The 19459-nt window shown below is 33.6% G+C and overlaps 1 protein-coding gene across 2 annotated transcripts in view; it reads right to left on the bottom strand.

Annotated features, from left to right (window-relative positions):
• Window positions 1-19459, bottom strand: part of LOC118204110 (homeodomain-interacting protein kinase 2-like) — a 134189-nt gene that overhangs the window by 11783 nt on the left and 102947 nt on the right. Inside the window, exons 23-24 of one of the 2 annotated variants that reach the window (XM_085820837.1) lie at window positions 14306-14454; window positions 1989-2196 (exon numbers count right to left, since the gene is read on the bottom strand). In XM_085820837.1, coding sequence (XP_085676963.1) covers window positions 2136-2196; window positions 14306-14454 — 210 coding nt within the window. In that variant the 3' untranslated portion in view covers window positions 1989-2135. Of the gene's footprint in view, window positions 1-1988; window positions 2197-14305; window positions 14455-19459 lie in introns of those variants that run through there. The other variant, XM_085820836.1, reaches the window with a different exon arrangement.

Genomic DNA, 19459 nt, shown 5'->3' on the forward strand with positions numbered 1-19459 from the left:
CGACTGGCCTGCCCAGAGTCTAGACCTGAACCCTATCGAGAACCTCTGAGACGAGTTGCATCGCCGAATTCAGGGGTGCATTACCCGTGCAAAATCGGTGAAGGAACTTCTCATGTCTTCTACAAGCCGAGTGGGAAGAAAATACCACTAGCTGTCATACAAAGACTTGTGGAAAGTATGCCCTGGAGGGTCCACGCTGTAATTGCCTCTCGTGGAGGCTCTACCAACTATTGATTTTGAATAAAGTTAGTTTTTCTTTTCTATCACAGGTGTCCAAATACTTATTGGTAGTCAGTGTATATGATACAGTATCTCACGCACTTGGAGATTTTTCTTTCTAATCTCTGGGCTCCTTAACATCTCAAATTAAAAAAATATTAGGCTAGAGGTTAAATGATTAAGACAAAACATACAGTGGCTATCTATTGGGAAAAGGTGTGGAGGAATTTTTTTGGGGGGGACTTCCTTTGTGAAGGACTTTTTTTAAAAATAAAACTGGCTCATATATATGTTACACATGAGACTTGAACTCAAGTTGAATTACCAGTGTTTAATGGTGGAATTACCACTATCGCATCCACTTGGTTACAGTCAGGCTTATATTAAAAAAAAAAAAAAAAAAAAAAATGGGAGGAAGTCCTTTTGTATGGTGCTATTTAGAAACACTGACTGATGACAATAACATTATATTATTTATGAAAATGGTTATTTTTCATATTCCAAAAATATAACAAATCCTTTCTAGTCTGGAAATTGAAAAACAATTAAAAATTCTGTTTGATTTGAGCAAGATTATTTAAAAGCTCTTTTTTTCACATAAATTCTAATGAAAGGAAGACTAAATATGGAAAAAATCTAACAATTATAATAAAAATTTAATATTTGCAAAATATAAGAAAATAACATGAAAGTTAATTGCAAAATTTTGAACCACAATATATTTAAAATACTGCTTACGACCAATGTAAATATTTTGAAGAAACATGGAAAATGATCAGTTCCATGGAAAAGAATAAGCAAAATATAAAAAGAACCTTTTCTTTATCTAACACATTTTTAACAAAAATTTTTACATACTAGAAGAACAATATAGTCTTGAATAATTCTGAATTAGCTATATTAATTTATATATTTCTGCATATGGGTGATAATATTCTTTTCAACCAGTTATATATAGTTAGCAAAATACATGAAATGATTCTTGCAAGATTTAACTGATGAAAAATACAATAGGAATTAACATGAAGACATACTTCTTAAGGTCCTTAATTATTATGAAAATGATTACACTACCGTGGCAATGAATTTAGCGCTTTTGCGTCTATCAAATGCTATAGAGAGAGATATCCTTTTTGGACTATAATTGCCTATCACCATACGTTAACACTTGCTATGTTAGATGTAATGAAATTGATACTGATAACACATGGATACAAATGACAGTTCAATGTCCAACTTAGGGAAAAGCTAACTTGGTAACAAAGGTGCATGTATATGTCTACCAAATAATATATTACGCAAAGATATTTTAATGGAAAAAATAATATAAATTTAAAACAAATGTCTATATAAAATTTGGAAAGACCCGTAAGTTGTTTTGCATTCTCAGCATTTAAAACTTTTAATTTATATTTTTACTTAAAATATTTTCAAAAGTTGATACAAATGCTGATAATGAAATAAAATGGAAACATGTGACTTAAATAATTCATCAAAGTATAAATATTATTGACTAAACAGGTAAATATAGCATTATTGTAATGGAAAACATGGAAATAATCTTCTCATTATGAGATCTAAAGGTAATTGTTACTAAGCAAATAATACCAGTGCAAACGGAATGTGAAGGTAAGCCTATAACAGAATCTATGCTTAGGTAACGAGATAGGGGTTAACGTAGAGGACTCTGTGAAGCTACTGACTAGGATATGTACCTAGACAGTATCAGCCACAGGGGGTATACAAATCATGAACATAGTGGTTCTGGAGGCTCCAGAAAGGTCATTTATTGGTTGGCAGGGGTAACGTCCCTCTGCGACGGCAGCCTGAGTGACTGGCAGGTAGCAAATCATAGTCAACAATCGGTGTCGTATACTTCTCTCCAAGGTGCAAGGGCTGAACCTCTGTGCCTGGTTCTAAGGGGCGAGGAAACTCACAGTGCGGTTAAGTCTCACGGAGTGGCGAATGCCCATATATCTAGTTAGAAAAAAGTAAGTAATTCCTTCAAAAAATAAATTTTCCAAAAGATAGCTATTTGTTTTCAGATGGGGAGGGGGGAAGAGTGCAAGATAGAAAACAAGTGAAAATTCAATCTTATTTGAAAAGATTTCATGCATTGTAATAATGATTTCAAAGTAAAAACACTTAAATATATAACTAAACTAATAACAATTTATTTAATAATAAGTATTGCTTATAAAACAAGTTTGCATAGTTGTTCTATGCATTTTTTTTTTTTTTTTTAAATCTCAATCCATACATTGACAAAACAAAACAAAAAGTAAATAATAATAATAATAATAATAATAATAATAATAAAAAAGGTGACCTGAGACATTATGCAATTTTTGTCTCGATATTTGGCATTGCTAAAATTCCATATGTGCCAGATTATGATTCCTATTGCACACCAGTTTCTAAAATGAGAAATGTAAGCATAAAGAGAGTAAAAGCAAATAAGTCAGCCAGTGTTTTGAATTTTCTCAACTCTGCTCTTTTCAGATTATCCACTTTTTCTTCCCTAATTTGGTTTAAATATGTGCAAACTTGCTAAAATCATGTTCCTGTAAAAATTTGCTGTTAAATCTTCATTTTGGCCTCGTGTCCACTGAAATCATCCACACAAGTAGTAATCTAGTACAGCAATCGCAATATGCATAGCTGAAAATTCACTTCACAAATCACAGTTTGTGACACAATATGCAAGGGCTTTTGGAGATTTGAAAGAATCGAGAAAAATGAAGAAAGGAGGGGAGAGGATACTTACTGCTGAACATGTGAAGCACTGACACATATATGGAAAAAGAAATGAGAATGGTGAGCAGCATCTGCAAGTGAAGACATGAGTGCTTCAAACAAATAAGCAGAAGATATTATTTTGCATGCTTCAGAATAGCAAATGTGTGAAAATAGTAGAATGAGCTGATTAGAAATTTATCTTCTAGGGAAACACAGAAATGAAGCAAAACGAATATTTTGTGTCTAACCGTTCTTCATTTCAAAGAATTTTTTGTATACACCACATGAAATCCTAAAAGCAAACTCAAGAATTGGATATTTTTCTAAAAAAAGCAGGTTATTTAGGTGGGATACTAAAATAACATGATCACAGTAAAGTAGAGGAAAAAGAACAAGTTCAAACACTCTATCACCCTAGATGTGATACTGCTTCAGAACTATCAATTAATTAGAAGCAACAGCTGGAGGCTGGGAAAAAAAAAAAAAAAAAAAAAAAAAGAAATGAAAAATAAATTTTGTATGGCTGGGAACTAGAAAAGGAAGAGATGTGATACACCTGCATATTTTGTACAGTTACACTTATGATCAGAATGAGAAGAGTTAAGGAAGATACCATATTCATCAAAAGTTTTATGAACACTGTCATGTATCTGGCAGCGGTGAGCCAGCCAATCAGCTGCCTGGCAGAGCCCAGCAAGTGAGAGAGGCCAGTTGCATGTTAGCCTCAGAGGAGGCAGGTTGTAGGTTAATTATGTTGTAGGAGCGAGGTAGTGCTCCGAGTTTGCCTTTATTCTTTAAATGTTAATTTTTTTTTTTCATTATTCTTTGAAAGTTAATTTTTAATAAATGTTGGTGTCGTTTTCCTTATGGTGCCTTATTAATCCGCAAGGTCATTACAGCACGCTCTCTTTCGAGAACCAGAGCTAACGAAGACGACCGGATTTTGGAGAAAAGGTGAGACATTTTTGTTGTAACTTTAAGGAAAATTTCTTCTAAATATGTTTAAAGGAGTAGTTAAAAGTGATTTGATTTCGGTGTTGAAGGAACTAGGTGAAGAAGCCGATTCTAGTTTAAAAGTTGTAGAATTAAAAGATAAGCTTTTAAGTTCTAAAGAATATTTGAAAGATAAAGATTTTGTTATTGAATTTCTTAATACTACGGTTGAAGAAAGGAAAAAGTCAGAAGAAATTGTGAAACTGCGTTTGATGCAAATCGAAAGTAACAACGTAGAAAATACACTTTCATTAGATAAGCTTTTGAAAGCTGTACGGGCATTATCGATTTCTGTACCTAAAAAGGGTGAAGCATGGAACTTATTTTTTGATTCCATAGAAAGGGCTTTTAAGCATAAGAACGTACCAAATGAGTTTAAGTCTGAAATTTTACTTAAACTGATAGGTGATAAATCTTCTAATATTCTAGTATATATTAAAGATGATGATTTGAAAGATTATGAAAAAATTAAATCTTTAATTCTTAAGGAATATGAACCATCGCCAATTATATGTTTAGAAAATTTTCGCCAAGCTCAAAGGTTGACGGGGGAAACTCATTTGCAGTTCGCCTCTCGTTTAAGATCATGTTGGATCCATTATTGTAAAAGTAGAAACGTCAATGATTTTGAGTCTTTAATTAACTTAATAATTTCTGACAAACTTTTTCAAACATTGGATAGTGATTTAGCGTGCCATGTTGCAGTTCGACAAGGTGAAAGTTGGCTACGTCCAGAAGAACTAGCGAAGGAATGCGGCACTTACTTCATCGCGAAAGGTAAATCTTTTGATGACATAAGAGGTGAAAAACGCGCTAATTTTCGTGATTCATACAACAAAAACTCTAAATATATTCCACCAGCGCTAAGAAAAGATTTAGTGGTAAATGAACAGAAACATTCTTTTAAACCGCGAGAATGTTATGTGTGTAGTAGCAGTTTACATTTGGCTAAGGATTGCCGAACAGGCGAAATAAATTTGAGAGGTCCAATAAACAGAACGATAATATCCCGGTCAAACCGAAAGTTAACACTTCAACTAAACCGAAGGACAATGCGGTTGTTACAAATGTAAATTCTAAACATTTGCAAAATTCCGAGTGTTCCGACGGAAAACTTAATTTTTATTCCTTGGAAAAGATTACTATTTACATTGCAGGGAAGCAAGTAGAAGCTATAAAAGATTCAGGTACGGAAATACCAATTTTGAACACTACATTAATTCCTGATTTAAAAATAGAAAGTAAGGGTAAAATTATTTTAAGTTCCGCATTTGGCGACGTCATAGAGGCAACGTTAGCAACTATTCCCATTTATTACAAAAAACCAAACAGTTGTCTATATCCGCGCGTAGAAGCTCTTTTCGCGTTGACAGATAAGCTAAATGTCCAATGTTTAATTACACCAGATGTATGGGATCGCATATTTGAAGACGAGAATGAATCAACAGTCTTCCCCGAGATGAAACCCGAAACTCATAAACAAAAACACCCTAAGGTTGGCGCCGTTGAACTGTCAAATGTAAATCTTTTTTATAGCTCAGTTGTGAATCAGAATGATGAAAGACTAAACAGTTATTCGGAATCGAGTAAATTTAAGGTCGATCAGAGAAACTGCCAAACGTTAATAAATTCTTTTAAGGACGCAGAAGTAGGGAAGAATAATTTCTTTTTACAGGACGAATTATTATTTCATAAAGAAAAAATTTGTGGGGAAAACATACAACAGTTAGTTTTGCCCGAGAATTATCGAAATAAAGTCCTTCAATTAGCTCATGATTCCATATTCGGAAATCATTTAGGTATGAGGAAAACTAAAGAAAAAATTAAGCTTTCATTTTATTGGCCGAACATATCCAAAGATGTAGAAAATTATTGTAGAACATGCGAAAGATGTCAATTAAAAAGTCCGGAAAGACAATCGGATAAAATTCCGATTACTCCTATTGTTCGCGCGCCATATCCCTTTCATACGGTAAATATAGATATTATTGGTGAAATTTCACCTCCTTCAGGAAGGAAACATAAATATTGTTTGTGTTTGATAGATAATCATTCAAAATGGCCAGAAGTCATACCTTTAAAAAGTCTTTCTGCTAAAGCTACTTGTGAGGCTCTTTTAGATATTTTTATGAGAACCGGTATTCCAGAAATAATTTGTAGCGATCAAGGCACTAATTTTAACTCACAATTAACTCAAGAATTCGAAAAAAGGTTAGGAACTCATCCTCGTTTTTCGACACCTGGTTACCCAGCATCAAACGGCTCAGTGGAAAAATGGAATCGGGTATTTAAACAAATGTTACATCATGTAATTCGCACAGATCCTGTTAATTGGGACAAGCACATACCTTATTTACTTTTTGCGTATCGTGAAGTTCCAAATTGCACTACCGGTGTATCTCCATTTATGCTTATGTACGGTCGTGAAGCTAGAGGTCCCTTAGCTGTGTTAAAATCATCATGGTCCGGTGAAATACCATTACCTCTTAATCTGAGTAATTCAGCAGTTGATTATCTACAAGAATTAAAGATAAATTTAGAGAAAGCATCTGAGCTCGCTTCTTTATCTGCCGCGGAAAAACAAGAAGCTTATGCATATTATTTTAACCGTCGCAAAAGTTTGAAAGAATTTAAAAATGGTGATCTAGTATATTTACTTATACCAGACTCTAGCAACAAGCTATATGCTAGGTGGACAGGTCCAGGTGAAATTGTTGAAAGAGTAAATCCTCATTCTTACAAAGTTAAATTACCCGATGGGAGTGTGAGGCATGTTCATGTGAACAAAATAAGAAAATTTTATGTTCGAGCACAAACTGTGGGAGTGATATTTGAAGATGATTCTGAGTTTGGGGAAATTCATACCACTCCAAATAAAGGAGATTGCGCAGTAACTAGAAGGAACATCGAGGTGGATATTAGTCATTTAGAGGATAGCAAACAAAAGGAATTACACGAGCTCTTACTCAAGCACATCGCGTTATTTTCTGGGGAGATCCAAACAGCCAGAGTTGGTGAACATAGAATTCGGTTGTTACCTGGAGCTGAAAGAAAAAAGCCATATATCTATAAGATCCCAGAATCTTTGAAACCTGAAGTAGATAAACAGATCGAGGAATTGGAGAGCTTGGGGCTTATTGAGCCAAGTGAAGCTGAAATAGCATACCCAGTGGTATGTGTTGCCAAGAAAGACGGAAGTATGCGTTTATGTATTGATTTCAGGTTGTTGAATCAAGTAACCAAGCCTGTTGATTTTCCAATGGAGAATGTGACTGATCTAATCAATAAAATTGGACACGCGAATGTTATCACCTGTTTAGATGTTTTGAAAGGTTACTGGGAAATACCTTTAGAAGAAGAAAGTCGTGATTTAACATCATTCAAGACACATCGTTCCCAATATCGTTGGAAAGTGATGCCTTTTGGATTAAAAAATGCAGCTTCTACTTTTCAGCGAGTGATGAATGATGCCTTAAGAAAACATAGTGATTTTTGCAAAGCATATATTGATGATATTGCTATCTTTTCACCAGATTGGAATTCGCATCTCAAACATTTAGATGCTGTGCTAACTACATTAAGTGATCTCAGGTTTACGGTGAACGTGAAGAAATGTGTTTTTGCACGTTCGGAGATAAAGTATTTAGGACATATAATAGGAGCTGGAAGACATCAACCTGATCCTGAAAAATTACAAGCCATTGTGAAATTATAAAAAGTCCTAAAACCAAGACTGCTCTAAAGAGTGCATTAGGCTTATTCAACTATTATCGTGATTACATAAAGAATTATGCAGAAATAGCTCGCCCATTGACGGAGCTTACGAAAAAGAAAATTCCTGAGATAATTCCATGGACTGATGTTGAGGAATCAGCATTTAAAGAACTGAAACGTCGACTGTGTGAAGCACCAAAACTGTACACTCCAGAACCAGAAAAACCTTACACCATACAGTGTGATGCTAGTTCATATGGTGTTAGTGCTTGCTTGTCACAACGAGACAGCAAAGGCAGTTTGCATCCTATCAGCTTTGCCAGTCAAAAACTTTCGAAAACTCAGCAGAACTGGTCAACTATTGAACGCGAGGCTTATGCCGTTGTGTGGTCATTAAAAAAGTTCGAGTGTTGGGTGTTTGGATCGAATATCGAGCTGATCACAGACCATAATCCATTATTATATTTGTATAAGTCGGCACCGCATTCAACCAAATTACAGAGGTGGGCAATGGCACTTCAGCGCTATAATATTCATATTTCTCATTGCCCTGGTGAACAATTAAAAAGTGCAGATGGTCTTTCAAGACTAGTGGGTGAATGAAATAGGTGTGAACTAAGTATGAACTAATATGTTTTAAAACTTTGCATTAGTTACTTTCTTTTGTTCCGGAATTGTACGAGAGCTACTTTCCATCTGTTTTGAAAATCCAATTACTGGTTTCCATTTAATATTGCATTATAATAGTGTGTTTTGAAATAGTATTGCATATATGTTTTATTACAGAACTCCGATATTGTATCAAGCCATCTGTTCATCTGTTGTGAGATGAATGTTTATTGCATTTATTTTAAAGTATGTTATTACATCATGCATACATGTTCATATATTTTGAATTCATTTGGTATGTGGAGTATACAATTCAAGTTTGTATTTGCTGGTTCAGTTTTCAGATTCTGCTTCGCTTTGGCGTAGCACAATCTTACCGGGGGGGTGTCATGTATCTGGCAGCGGTGAGCCAGCCAATCAGCTGCCTGGCAGAGCCCAGCAAGTGAGAGAGGCCAGTTGCATGTTAGCCTCAGAGGAGGCAGGTTGTAGGTTAATTATGTTGTAGGAGCGAGGTAGTGCTCCGAGTTTGCCTTTATTCTTTAAATGTTAATTTTTTTTTTCATTATTCTTTGAAAGTTAATTTTTAATAAATGTTGGTGTCGTTTTCCTTATGGTGCCTTATTAATCCGCAAGGTCATTACAAACACGTAAATAGTTCTAAAAATTAAAATTACTAAATTTATCAGACACCAAAGGTAACTAAAAGAATGACCTGGTTTATAGCAAATTAAAGGGGAGGGGAGAGCAAAATGTTACTAGACACACATATAATTGTATTTGAAAATTTTAAACATTTTATAGCAGCCTATTAATGATGACTGAATTACACTGAAAAACTTAATATCACAAATGTTTTCTTTTTTCCTTAAGAATTTGTTACAAAGAGGAGGAAACCATATTACTGTATTCCCCCCAAAATAACACCTACCAGAAAATGAGATCTAGCATGACTTTTCAGGATGTTTGTATCGTATGCCTCATTTAAGATTATCAGTCAAGATTTATCTGCTGAATGACGAAGTGAAACGTAAACTCGACATATATGTTAACGACTATCTGTTATTTGGCAGTAATTATGCCCAACAACAGATAACATATAGTTAATGTTCCTACTTAGAATCAATATGTCATGTATTGTAACAGATGTACTAATGTAGCAAATGGCTAATGTAATGTGAAATTTAAAAAATATTTTCCAAGTTTTGTGCTTGCAATTTTTTTGTCAGTTTTGTAAGGTACACTGTGGGAGGGGGGAAAGAAACATTTCTATATCTCACATTTTGAGCTGACTGGCAAAATTCAAATTATTTTTTACTTGTCTACTACAATACGACTGCAATACTTGTTTACTACAATACGACTGCTATTAATGAATCTGCAGTGTTTTTGGATCAAGGATCTGAAATGAAATTTGACCAGAGGGGTGCTCAACAATCTACAGGGTGATCATAAAAAAATTCCCCAATAGAATCCTTTGTGACCTACCTGCTCAACCAATAAAAAAAAGAAATTTCCAATGTTGTTATTTCAAGGTATGTACTCTACTACAATACGACTGCTATTAATGAATCTGCAGTGTTTTTGGATCAAGGATCTGAAATGAAATTTGACCAGAGGGGTGCTCAACAATCTACAGGGATCATAAAAAATTCCCCAATAGAACCCTTTGTGGCCTAGCTGCTCAACCAATCAAAAAAGAAATTTCCAATATTGTTATTTCAAGGTCACTCGAGATTGTGATGATTAAAAGCAATACAGCTTTTACAGTTACGATTACAGGGAAAAGTTTTCAAATGACAATATACACTTTTTTCTGTGCAAATTGATCAGTGCATTGGAAAAAACTACAGGTGGTGTTGGAACGATACATGTATGATAAAAACTGTCGAGGAAAGGCGGAAAAAACCCTTATTGGAATTTTAAGTTTTCAATGTGCCCGCCCACCTTTGAAAACGATAATGCATTGCACACAAGAGATTGTTTACAACAATGAATCGCATGACAATAATGACAAATGTAACACTGCAAGAGGAATATGTACAACTTCACTTTTTACGGTATAAGACTATGTTCGACAACCAAATTTTGGAAAATAGTACAAATAAATCTAATATTGGTGTTATTTAGCACAGAATACTACTTAAAATGATAAAAACAGGTGATAAGTATATTGTCAAAGTATTAATTTTTCTTATATTTTGTACAAAACTGTGTTAAATTTCTGGATAACTAGAAATGTTGCCATAAAAATATTTCTCAATATTTTACTTTTATATTTGTCACTTATATTTATTAAGGAATTAAATGGACCAAAATCTAAGTAAAATGTCTTCTATTCAATATACCAATTTCAGTACATGCATTAGCTATAATTTGTTAAATCGCTTTTCATTTACGTAATTGTCCGAAAAATATTTAGATGTGTACGTAAACCTAAACTTTTACTCCATTTAATTCACTATATTTTATAGAATATTTGTGGAGAATTTCTTAAAATTACTATAGAAAGATTTTAACACTTTACCGACCGATTGCCTATTAATTAATTGTTTTTTTTATCTCCAACGCCCACTGACCGATAGCCATGGCGATAAACAATTGCCATTTGCTATATCATCTGCATTTTTATTATTAGTATTGAGGTATATTGCTCACTTGCGTTAAGTGCGTTGCTTCATAAACTCCACATTTTCACATCGTTTTTAAAAAAATTACCGTTCATAATGAGCAAAAAAAAAAAAGGTCCTGGTGAGTTTTATTTAGATGATTTATCAGACTGTCCTGACAGTTATTCAGGAAGTGATAGTGGTGGCAAAAGTGATGGCAGCGAGAATCTGCGGCTGAGTGGCTGGTTGGATGTGCATATGCTGTTGAATCGCTAGTGGTAGATACAGTGTTAAGTTAAAGTTTTGTAACAGAAAAGTTGAAAAAAATTACGATTTTTAAAATGTAGGTTTAATGTAATGCAAACATAAACAGAAGGAAAAGAAAATTTTTAAAAGTATGTAAAGAAAATTGCAAAATTAATCTTGTTCTCAAATATTTAATAAAAAAATAGAAAGGTTCAAAATTGCCTTTTGAACATACTTTGAACATCAAAATTGCCTTTTTCTCATTTTAAAGTTATTTAGAGTAGTCTCTTTACCTTTAGATATAAGCTTCCAATTCTTAAACAGACCATTTCACAGCATAGAATAAGAACAGTCATAATTCTGCTTCCGCTGACTGGAGATATAAAGTAGTTCTGGAAATCTTAATGTATACGCTTTACAATAAATTAACAGAATTTTTTTGGAAAATTTCGTCAAAATTGATGATTAGAACATAGCCTGATACCTTATATCCTCTTTTAATTCTGAAAAATCTTCTAGATTCAACGTGAAGACTTAGATTGCAGATAGATCCCACTTACCGAAGGCAGGTTGGGAGATCGCGTTGGCCAAGAAATTGCAAAATTACGGGAGATGACTCACCAACATGAAATTGCAGCACTTGCCGAACGCCTGTGGAGGAGCACATCTTGCATCAATACAAAGTCTTTAACAACATTTGTTGTATACTAAGAACTTGTGATCAAGCACGTTTTCATACTCGGAAGCGACGTCTTCAAAGACGAGTTCAATGGTCCTTTATCAAAAGACGAGTCCAATGGTTCTTTACCATGCTCTTTAAAAATTTTTAATACCGTTTTAATACCAGAAATTTCCGTTATATCTGTATCGTTCCAATGCTGTTCCAATGTTGTTGGTTTTTCAGTGCACTGGTCAATTTGCACAAGGAAAAGTGGGTGTTGGCTTTCGAAAACTTTGATATTTTTTTACTGTAATCATAATAGTCAAAGCTCTATTGTTTTAAATCAATCTCGAGTGCATATCTTCAAATAACAATAACTGAAATTTGATTTCAACTGGTTGAGTGAAGAGGCCATTAGCAGTTCATATTGGGAACTTTTTTATAACCACATAACAGTACCTGAATAATGTAAATTTCTGTATGTGAATAAATGTCGACTGCTGTGTTTCAAAAAGTAAAATATCTCTTAAGTTCTAATGTACTTTTTAGAACAATTAATATAAGATGCAGCTTAATTTTCAGGGAAATAAGTTAAAACATATTTAATATAAAAAAAACCTTTATTAAGCATATTACTGTAGACTATTTAAATATTTCAAAAAATATAGCAATTAAAAAAATGCTGTTTCTCAAAACAATACAAATTTAATCTGAACACTAGATGATTTCCTTATATGGTCTATTAAATGACTCACATCTTTTGCTGCACTTTATTTAAAGTTACTTCCTTGAATTTCATTAGAGATATATTTCTCATTCAATCAATTCAGTTCTCACTTCATGGCAAGCAAAAAATACATAAAAACTAAAGCCATCTTCATTAAAAATTGTAAAATAACAAAAAAACCTAAAACATCAAATATAGTTTAAAAAATTGCAATTAAAATTAAGAGTTTCTACACAAAAGAAAGCAATTCGGCCATTGGGCAGGTGCCGGAAAACTGGGGCACCTGGCGTCTACTGAAGGTAAGCAAGTGCATGCCCCTCGGCCTTCACTATCCAGAGCTTATAGAAGAATTAAAGGAGTTGGGTGAGAAACATGGCCTTACAGGGGCTAGGTGGCTATACAATGGCTTCAGATTTGGGAACAGAGGATGCAAGAAACATATTGAAATGCATGTAAATATAACAGAGAACATAAAAGTATTACAATAAATAGTGCAATATAAAGTACATAAGTAAAAAATATGTAAAAAAAAAAATAAATAAGTAGTGAAATGGGAAAGAGACAGCTGAGGGAGGGAAAGTCATAGCCTGCTATCACATGTTGGTTTGTTTCGGAAGAACAACTGTTTGGAACAATTTTTCTGCTTTATCACAACAGCCAATCACTATAGATCGCTTTGGGGATAACACAGAGGAAACTGGCTCCCCATTACAAACAAGCTGACAGCATTCGAAGCTGATAGCTGATTGGTTGAAGACGAACAACTTGCAATTATTTTGGAAAGGAAGGAAAAAGTCGCGCGTCTTTCTTTCAATAGTAAACCATGCAGAAAAATTGTCCCAAACAGTTGTTTGTGTGAAACAAATGCCATGTGATATGGGCCTTATATGACTTGGCAGATGTCCAGTCCCAGGGCTGAAATCATGACAATAATCTGACACATCTTATGCACAGTCACACGATTTTGTGCAATAAAGCATCTGTGAGTGCCTGCATCGCTGAAGCACTGATGTAGGTGAGTGGCATTGGTGAGAGGGCATTGATAGACGTAGTGTCTGGGGAGCCATCTGCTACGCAGACACAGGTTGCAGTTTCGGAAATGAAAAAGCGAAGGAGATAAACAGGAAACGGTCCGTGACCCATGACAAAGTCGGTGATTTGTGGGACAGACACGTGTCTTTGAAGGTTAATTTTTGGGAAGAAATCGTATGTACGTCTACCGGTATTACTTATGTCCCATTTCTGTTGCCATTTTAGGGTAGCTTTTTGAAGCAGCTCCTTTTTCAAGTAAGAGGGAGGTGCTGGAATATTGATTTCTTTAGCGTTTATGTTGCTACTTCCCTTTTTGGCAAGTTTATCGGCTGTTACATTGCCTATCAGACCTGCATGTGCGTGATTTGTGGGAAGGAAGTGTGTGCAGTTCTTTGGGTCACCACTGTCACAACCACGTCATGGTATCTTGCTCGATGCTGCTTGGTATGTAATTGCCTGGTCGTATCTCCATCTATTAGCACCAATAAGAAGAGCAGTAGCACACGAGTTTCACATGCCCTTGAGGATGATAATGACCTTGGAATTAGATCCTGGATCTGTTATATGCGAGTTGAATTCTTTACCACTACCGGCAAAGAGCTCCGATGCACTAGGTTAAGAATTTCAATTTTTTGCAATTTGCAACCATTTTAGACTTTTAAGACCACTACAAATGCAATTCTCGTAATTACAGATTTCATAACTACAGGTATAAGACTTAACACAAAAATATTATTTATAACATTTAAAAACAAATACCTGTATAAATCTGGTTGAGTTGTCAGGTACAAAGGTTGACCAACATGTTGCAGAGGTGATAGATGGGCAGATGTTACACTTGGACCATGACGCCCAGAAGTAGTTCCTCTGCTATTTACATGAGTACTGCATGCTCCCACATTTTTCTGCTTAAAAATAAAGCAAGTTTTGAGAATGACATTCAAACTGCACTATATTAAAGGTTCCCCTTAAAAAATTCTTAGTAATTAAAGAAAAAGTGTAACCAAATTCAGAAAGTTGGTCTCAAATGAAAACATGCATTTGTAGAATCAAATAAATTAAAAAAAGAAAAAAAAAAAAAAAAAAACTTTAGTTCAATCTAAATTCACAACATAAACTACACTGCATAACATACAGTCAAAAGAAAAATGCTCAGCACAAACTTTGCAAACATTAAAATAAAGTTAATTTTAAAGATTAAAAACTAAATTACAATAATCAACAATATGTTGGCGAATACAATTATATTAAATGGTTAATCTACATGACTGATTACTATTTTTTTTTATTTTACTGCAAAATGACAAATAAGGCATTTATTAAAAAAAAAAAAAAAAAAAAAAAAAAAAGAGGTTTTATAGATTTTTATGGTAAAATCCTAGTCTACGGTATGGCCTTGGATGATTTTGAAAATTGTTGCCAACACAAAAATGACTCACTTACTGCTCATCATAAATGTCAGGTTTACTGCTCATCACAATGTTGCCAAATTCATGCGTACCATATACTAGGATTAAACCGATTTTGTTTTATATGAGAATGGGAAAGTATTTTCTCTCATTCAAACAAGCAGTGAATTTCTTGATTCTCGAAGTTACTAAAAACTTGCTTTGCCTTTCTAAAAAGTTATCTAACTGGAGCTGCGAAAATTGGCTCTACGCCAGCTGCCTGAATGTATGGAACTCTCTTATACGGTCCACGGCCAAATGACGCTAACGCGATAAATTGCCAAGAAAGTGATTGCTTCCAATATTGACATAATAATCGCTTTTTTGTGGGATTGCTTTATGAAATTTCCCGACTTTTCTACATTTTCACAAAAATATTTCAATTCCCTAATGTTTTTAGCCAATTTTCGAATTCCCTGACCTTTCGATTGACGATAAATTTCGGCCAGTTTAACATTCCTCACGTTCAAAAATTTAATCACAGCACGAATCTCACAGTCAGCAGGAGAACTAATTGTCTTAAACATTTTAAATGTGCACAGCAAACTGAAAACACAACATAGAGCAACCAAAATGGTGACAATTGAAAAGTCAGCGAACAAGAAAGACTGCTGCGCATGCGCGGGACGCACCATGCATGCGCGGGACACTACCATAGCGCTGCGACGGTGCTAGAATGAAATGGTACTTAGTTTCCGAATACGCTATGTACTTATAATTTTAATATTTCACATTTCATTTATTTCTATTAATGTGATATTCTTTATATTAACACATATCAATAATTAGTATATGTGATATTCTTTATATTAAAACATATCAATAATTAGTATATTAAGTATGTAACTTCAAAAATTGAGATCGTTATATTAAAATGCTGATTTTATATGAAATTTTTAATAAATTTAAGAGTACGCTTAACTGCTGAATAAGCATGGGCCAGTGGCGACGTTTCGTTTCAGAGGGTTTTGTCCCATGGCTGCACTTTGTTCTCCGCATAATTGCCATCAAGAAGTTCAAATGTAGTTTATTGAGATTATACTTTTTTTATGTTTTAATTATGTTTTGGGCACCATTTTATTAGGAAGGGTGTTGCATGTTAACAATAGCGGTGGGAGGGAATCACCAATTTTCGCTAAGGGGACCCTGAAATATATCTTTCCCAAGACTTTGTTTGTAGTTATATTACTTCCAATGTTTTATACTTAAACTGTAATAAGTTTCAAATAAAAGTCTGTTATGAATAATAAAAACAAAAAATAACTTCCATTTTAATTTTCCCATATGTAAATTAAAAATGCAAAATGTATAGGTTTTTGACTTAGATTTCTTGTCATGTTACAAATTTGATAAAATTATCCTGTAATATCTGATGAATTTTATAGCCATCTTTCCAGCAGTCTCCGAGGGAACTCAGAATTCAAAAGGATGCCATATCTTTTAAAAATCAATTGTTGGCCACTAATACAACACAAGGAGAAATTATTTCATATGACTTTGCACATGGGAAACTTTGTAAATTTTTTGCAAGTATAGCCATTTTAATAAATATCTGAATAAATCTAGTAAATAGGTAAAAAATTTTAGTACTTTTCTGTTATCAGGATCAAATTCAGAAATATGTGTACATACATATGCGAAGTAAAAGCCTAACTATCTGGCATTCAACTAACTAGAAAGCTCAAGTAACCAGAATATTTTAGAATTTTAGAGAGAGAGAGAGAGAAAAGAGAGAGAGAGAGAGAAAAGAGAGAGAGAAAGAGATATTTGTAACAGCACCATTATATTGGGCTGTCTGAAAAAGCATGATACATTTTTTCTACTTCTTCAAAGGACCTTTACTTTTGATTTATATAGAGAACAATAATATCAGTCAATAGCATATTGCCTGTTTTGTTTGATAACTTTTACTTTATTTTAACGAGCTTAATAATTCCTCATTTACAAAAGAACCTAGCTTTATTGGTGAAGAGCTAAACAAAATGTTGATTTGTGGCCTTATGTGAATTAAATGTTATACAGTGAAAGAAATTTTGAAGCAAGCAAAACAAGTGAAAGTCTGAGAGCATAAGATCAGACGAGTATGATATGCATAGCAACACTTTTTCTTTCATACTCCAATAATTTTTGTTGGTGATCAAACATCTATGTGTTCGTGTTTCGAAGTTCATACCAACAAGTAAACATATCAATTCGAATATGTGCTGTCACCAACTGGACAGTTTCAGTGAGACCATCTTCCAGAAACTTAAAGAGCTCATAAATTTAATTGTAGAGGAACTGCATTCCATCCTGATAACATGAGAGCACACACAATATCATACTCGCCCGATATTCTGCTTCAGATTTTTAACTTGTTTCACTCTCTTAAAAATTTCTTTCAAGATGTAACATTAATTCAGATAAAGCTGTAAATATACTATTACATGATCTTTATATAAAATAAAGGACCTTCAAAGAATATGGGAAAAATTTGTCATGACTTTTCTGTCAACTAGATAGAGCTAATTATTTTATTAGCATGTATACATTGTCACCAAATAATGTGACTTAGCACATAAAATGGATAAGCATGATACCACAACGCAATCATAGGAATTTCACCTGGTTTTTATGTAAACTCAACTAATTCTCAATAAACTGATTTAATATTTGTAAAAAAGGATATAATTTCTGTTTCTTCGTCTCATTCGTAAAAAAAAAAGAGGGGATTAATACAGTACAAAGTCCGAGATCTGGGCTCGTAGGGACTTTGCCGATTCTGGACTTGGGATTTTTCAAGATATTAGATCATCAGTTTAAATCTTGTTAAGATGGCATGTACAAATTATATTTAAAAAAAAAAAAAAAAAGTGAAATCGCAATTTATGAAATAGTAAAGCATTTATGATCTAAAAGGTATCAAAATTTAGAAAATAAAACTTAATATTTATTTGTTTACTTTATTAAACATTTCTTTCAATGTTAGGTGTTTACGGTACATTTTTTGCACTAATATTTCTCTTTAATTCTGTGGACTGACATAATTTCATTTCAGTTTACAAAGTTGCATTGTTCAAGTTCTGTAATTGCTGTGTTGAGAATTCTGACTAATTTGTCAATCAAAATTTTTTCATTTTCAGTAACTTCTCTATCACTTTCTTCACCATCGGTAGTGGTATTTCTTGGACCTAGAACCATACTACAGATTTTGACATCCGTTAATTTATTGCTAATTGAGGCATTGTCATTGCAACGAAAAACTTCTGTTATATCACCTTCATTTATTACCGCTTCCCCAGATTTCTTTAAAAAATCCATTAATTGGAAAATTTAACCTTTGGCTTGCAATACCCCAAAACCTTCACATTTGTGGCTATCATCATCATCATCATCATCATCCTCACCATGAAATAGGCTAGCTGGTCATATATTATGCCAATCAGGTTTTAAAGTATCTGGAGACACATCCTCCCACAATCTTCCAATGCTCCTAAGCCAGGTTTTATGCTCAAATATTTAAAAATTACTGAATAGGCCAGCTATTATTCAAGAAATTTAAGCACAAGAGAATTATTTAACTTTATTAATTAGTTTCTAATGAAGCTAGATATATATAGTTTCATTTGTGTGTGATCAATACAATTTATTGTAGATACAAATTGTTTTTTCATTTGTGTGTGGTCATTTGTTTGTCAGTTTCATTTGTGTGTGATCGATAAAATTATTGTACATGTTAGCTTAGCTTCAAACTGTTGCATAGACAGAATATGGAGTTGCAGAAATATGCACCATGTTAAACACATAATTTATTCCTGAAGAATCTTGATACATCTTTGCAATCACATTGTTAATTTCTTGGCTTATATTCTTAATTGATGCAATGCTGGAGTGGTATAAGCAGCCCACAATTTCTAAGTACAGTGCTTACATTTGAAATAATATAGGACACAGCCAAGCACAGTGATGTGGGTTTTTTCATGCAGAGAAAGCAGCAAAAGAGGATGCATAGTTGGTTGCAGTGATGTTTATAATTCGGAAATTCTTTGTTTGAATCCTGAACAGTGATTGAGCAAAGGCTTTCAGGAATGCTGATACTGCAGAAGACTAATCATGTCAGTGACACAGAATAGATGCTTTGAAGGGGGCTGTATTTAAATTAAAATTAGGAATTAAAAGAGCTATAGCCAAGTAAGTTAGTAATTTGTTATCTTTCTCTCCTTTCTCACATACACATGCATGCATACACATTATGACGCAGCTTAATTTTCAAGCACAAAATAATAAAAGCTTGCAGTCATGCCAGACCTTCTAAATATAAATCTTATTTTAGTTAAATATTTTGTCACTCTAACCATGCTATTCGAAAAGTAACGTTTACATTTTTGATACTATTGCAGTAAGCATGTCAGTGTCTTAGCAACAACAGAAACAGTAGCAAAGTAAGATGTGTTCAGGGCAAAATCTCAATTCAGAGTGGGTTAGT

This window comes from Stegodyphus dumicola, chromosome 7 (assembly GCF_044657685.1).
Source record: "Stegodyphus dumicola isolate Sdum_Otavi_A_Nest chromosome 7, ASM4465768v1".
NCBI lineage: Eukaryota > Metazoa > Arthropoda > Arachnida > Araneae > Eresidae > Stegodyphus > Stegodyphus dumicola.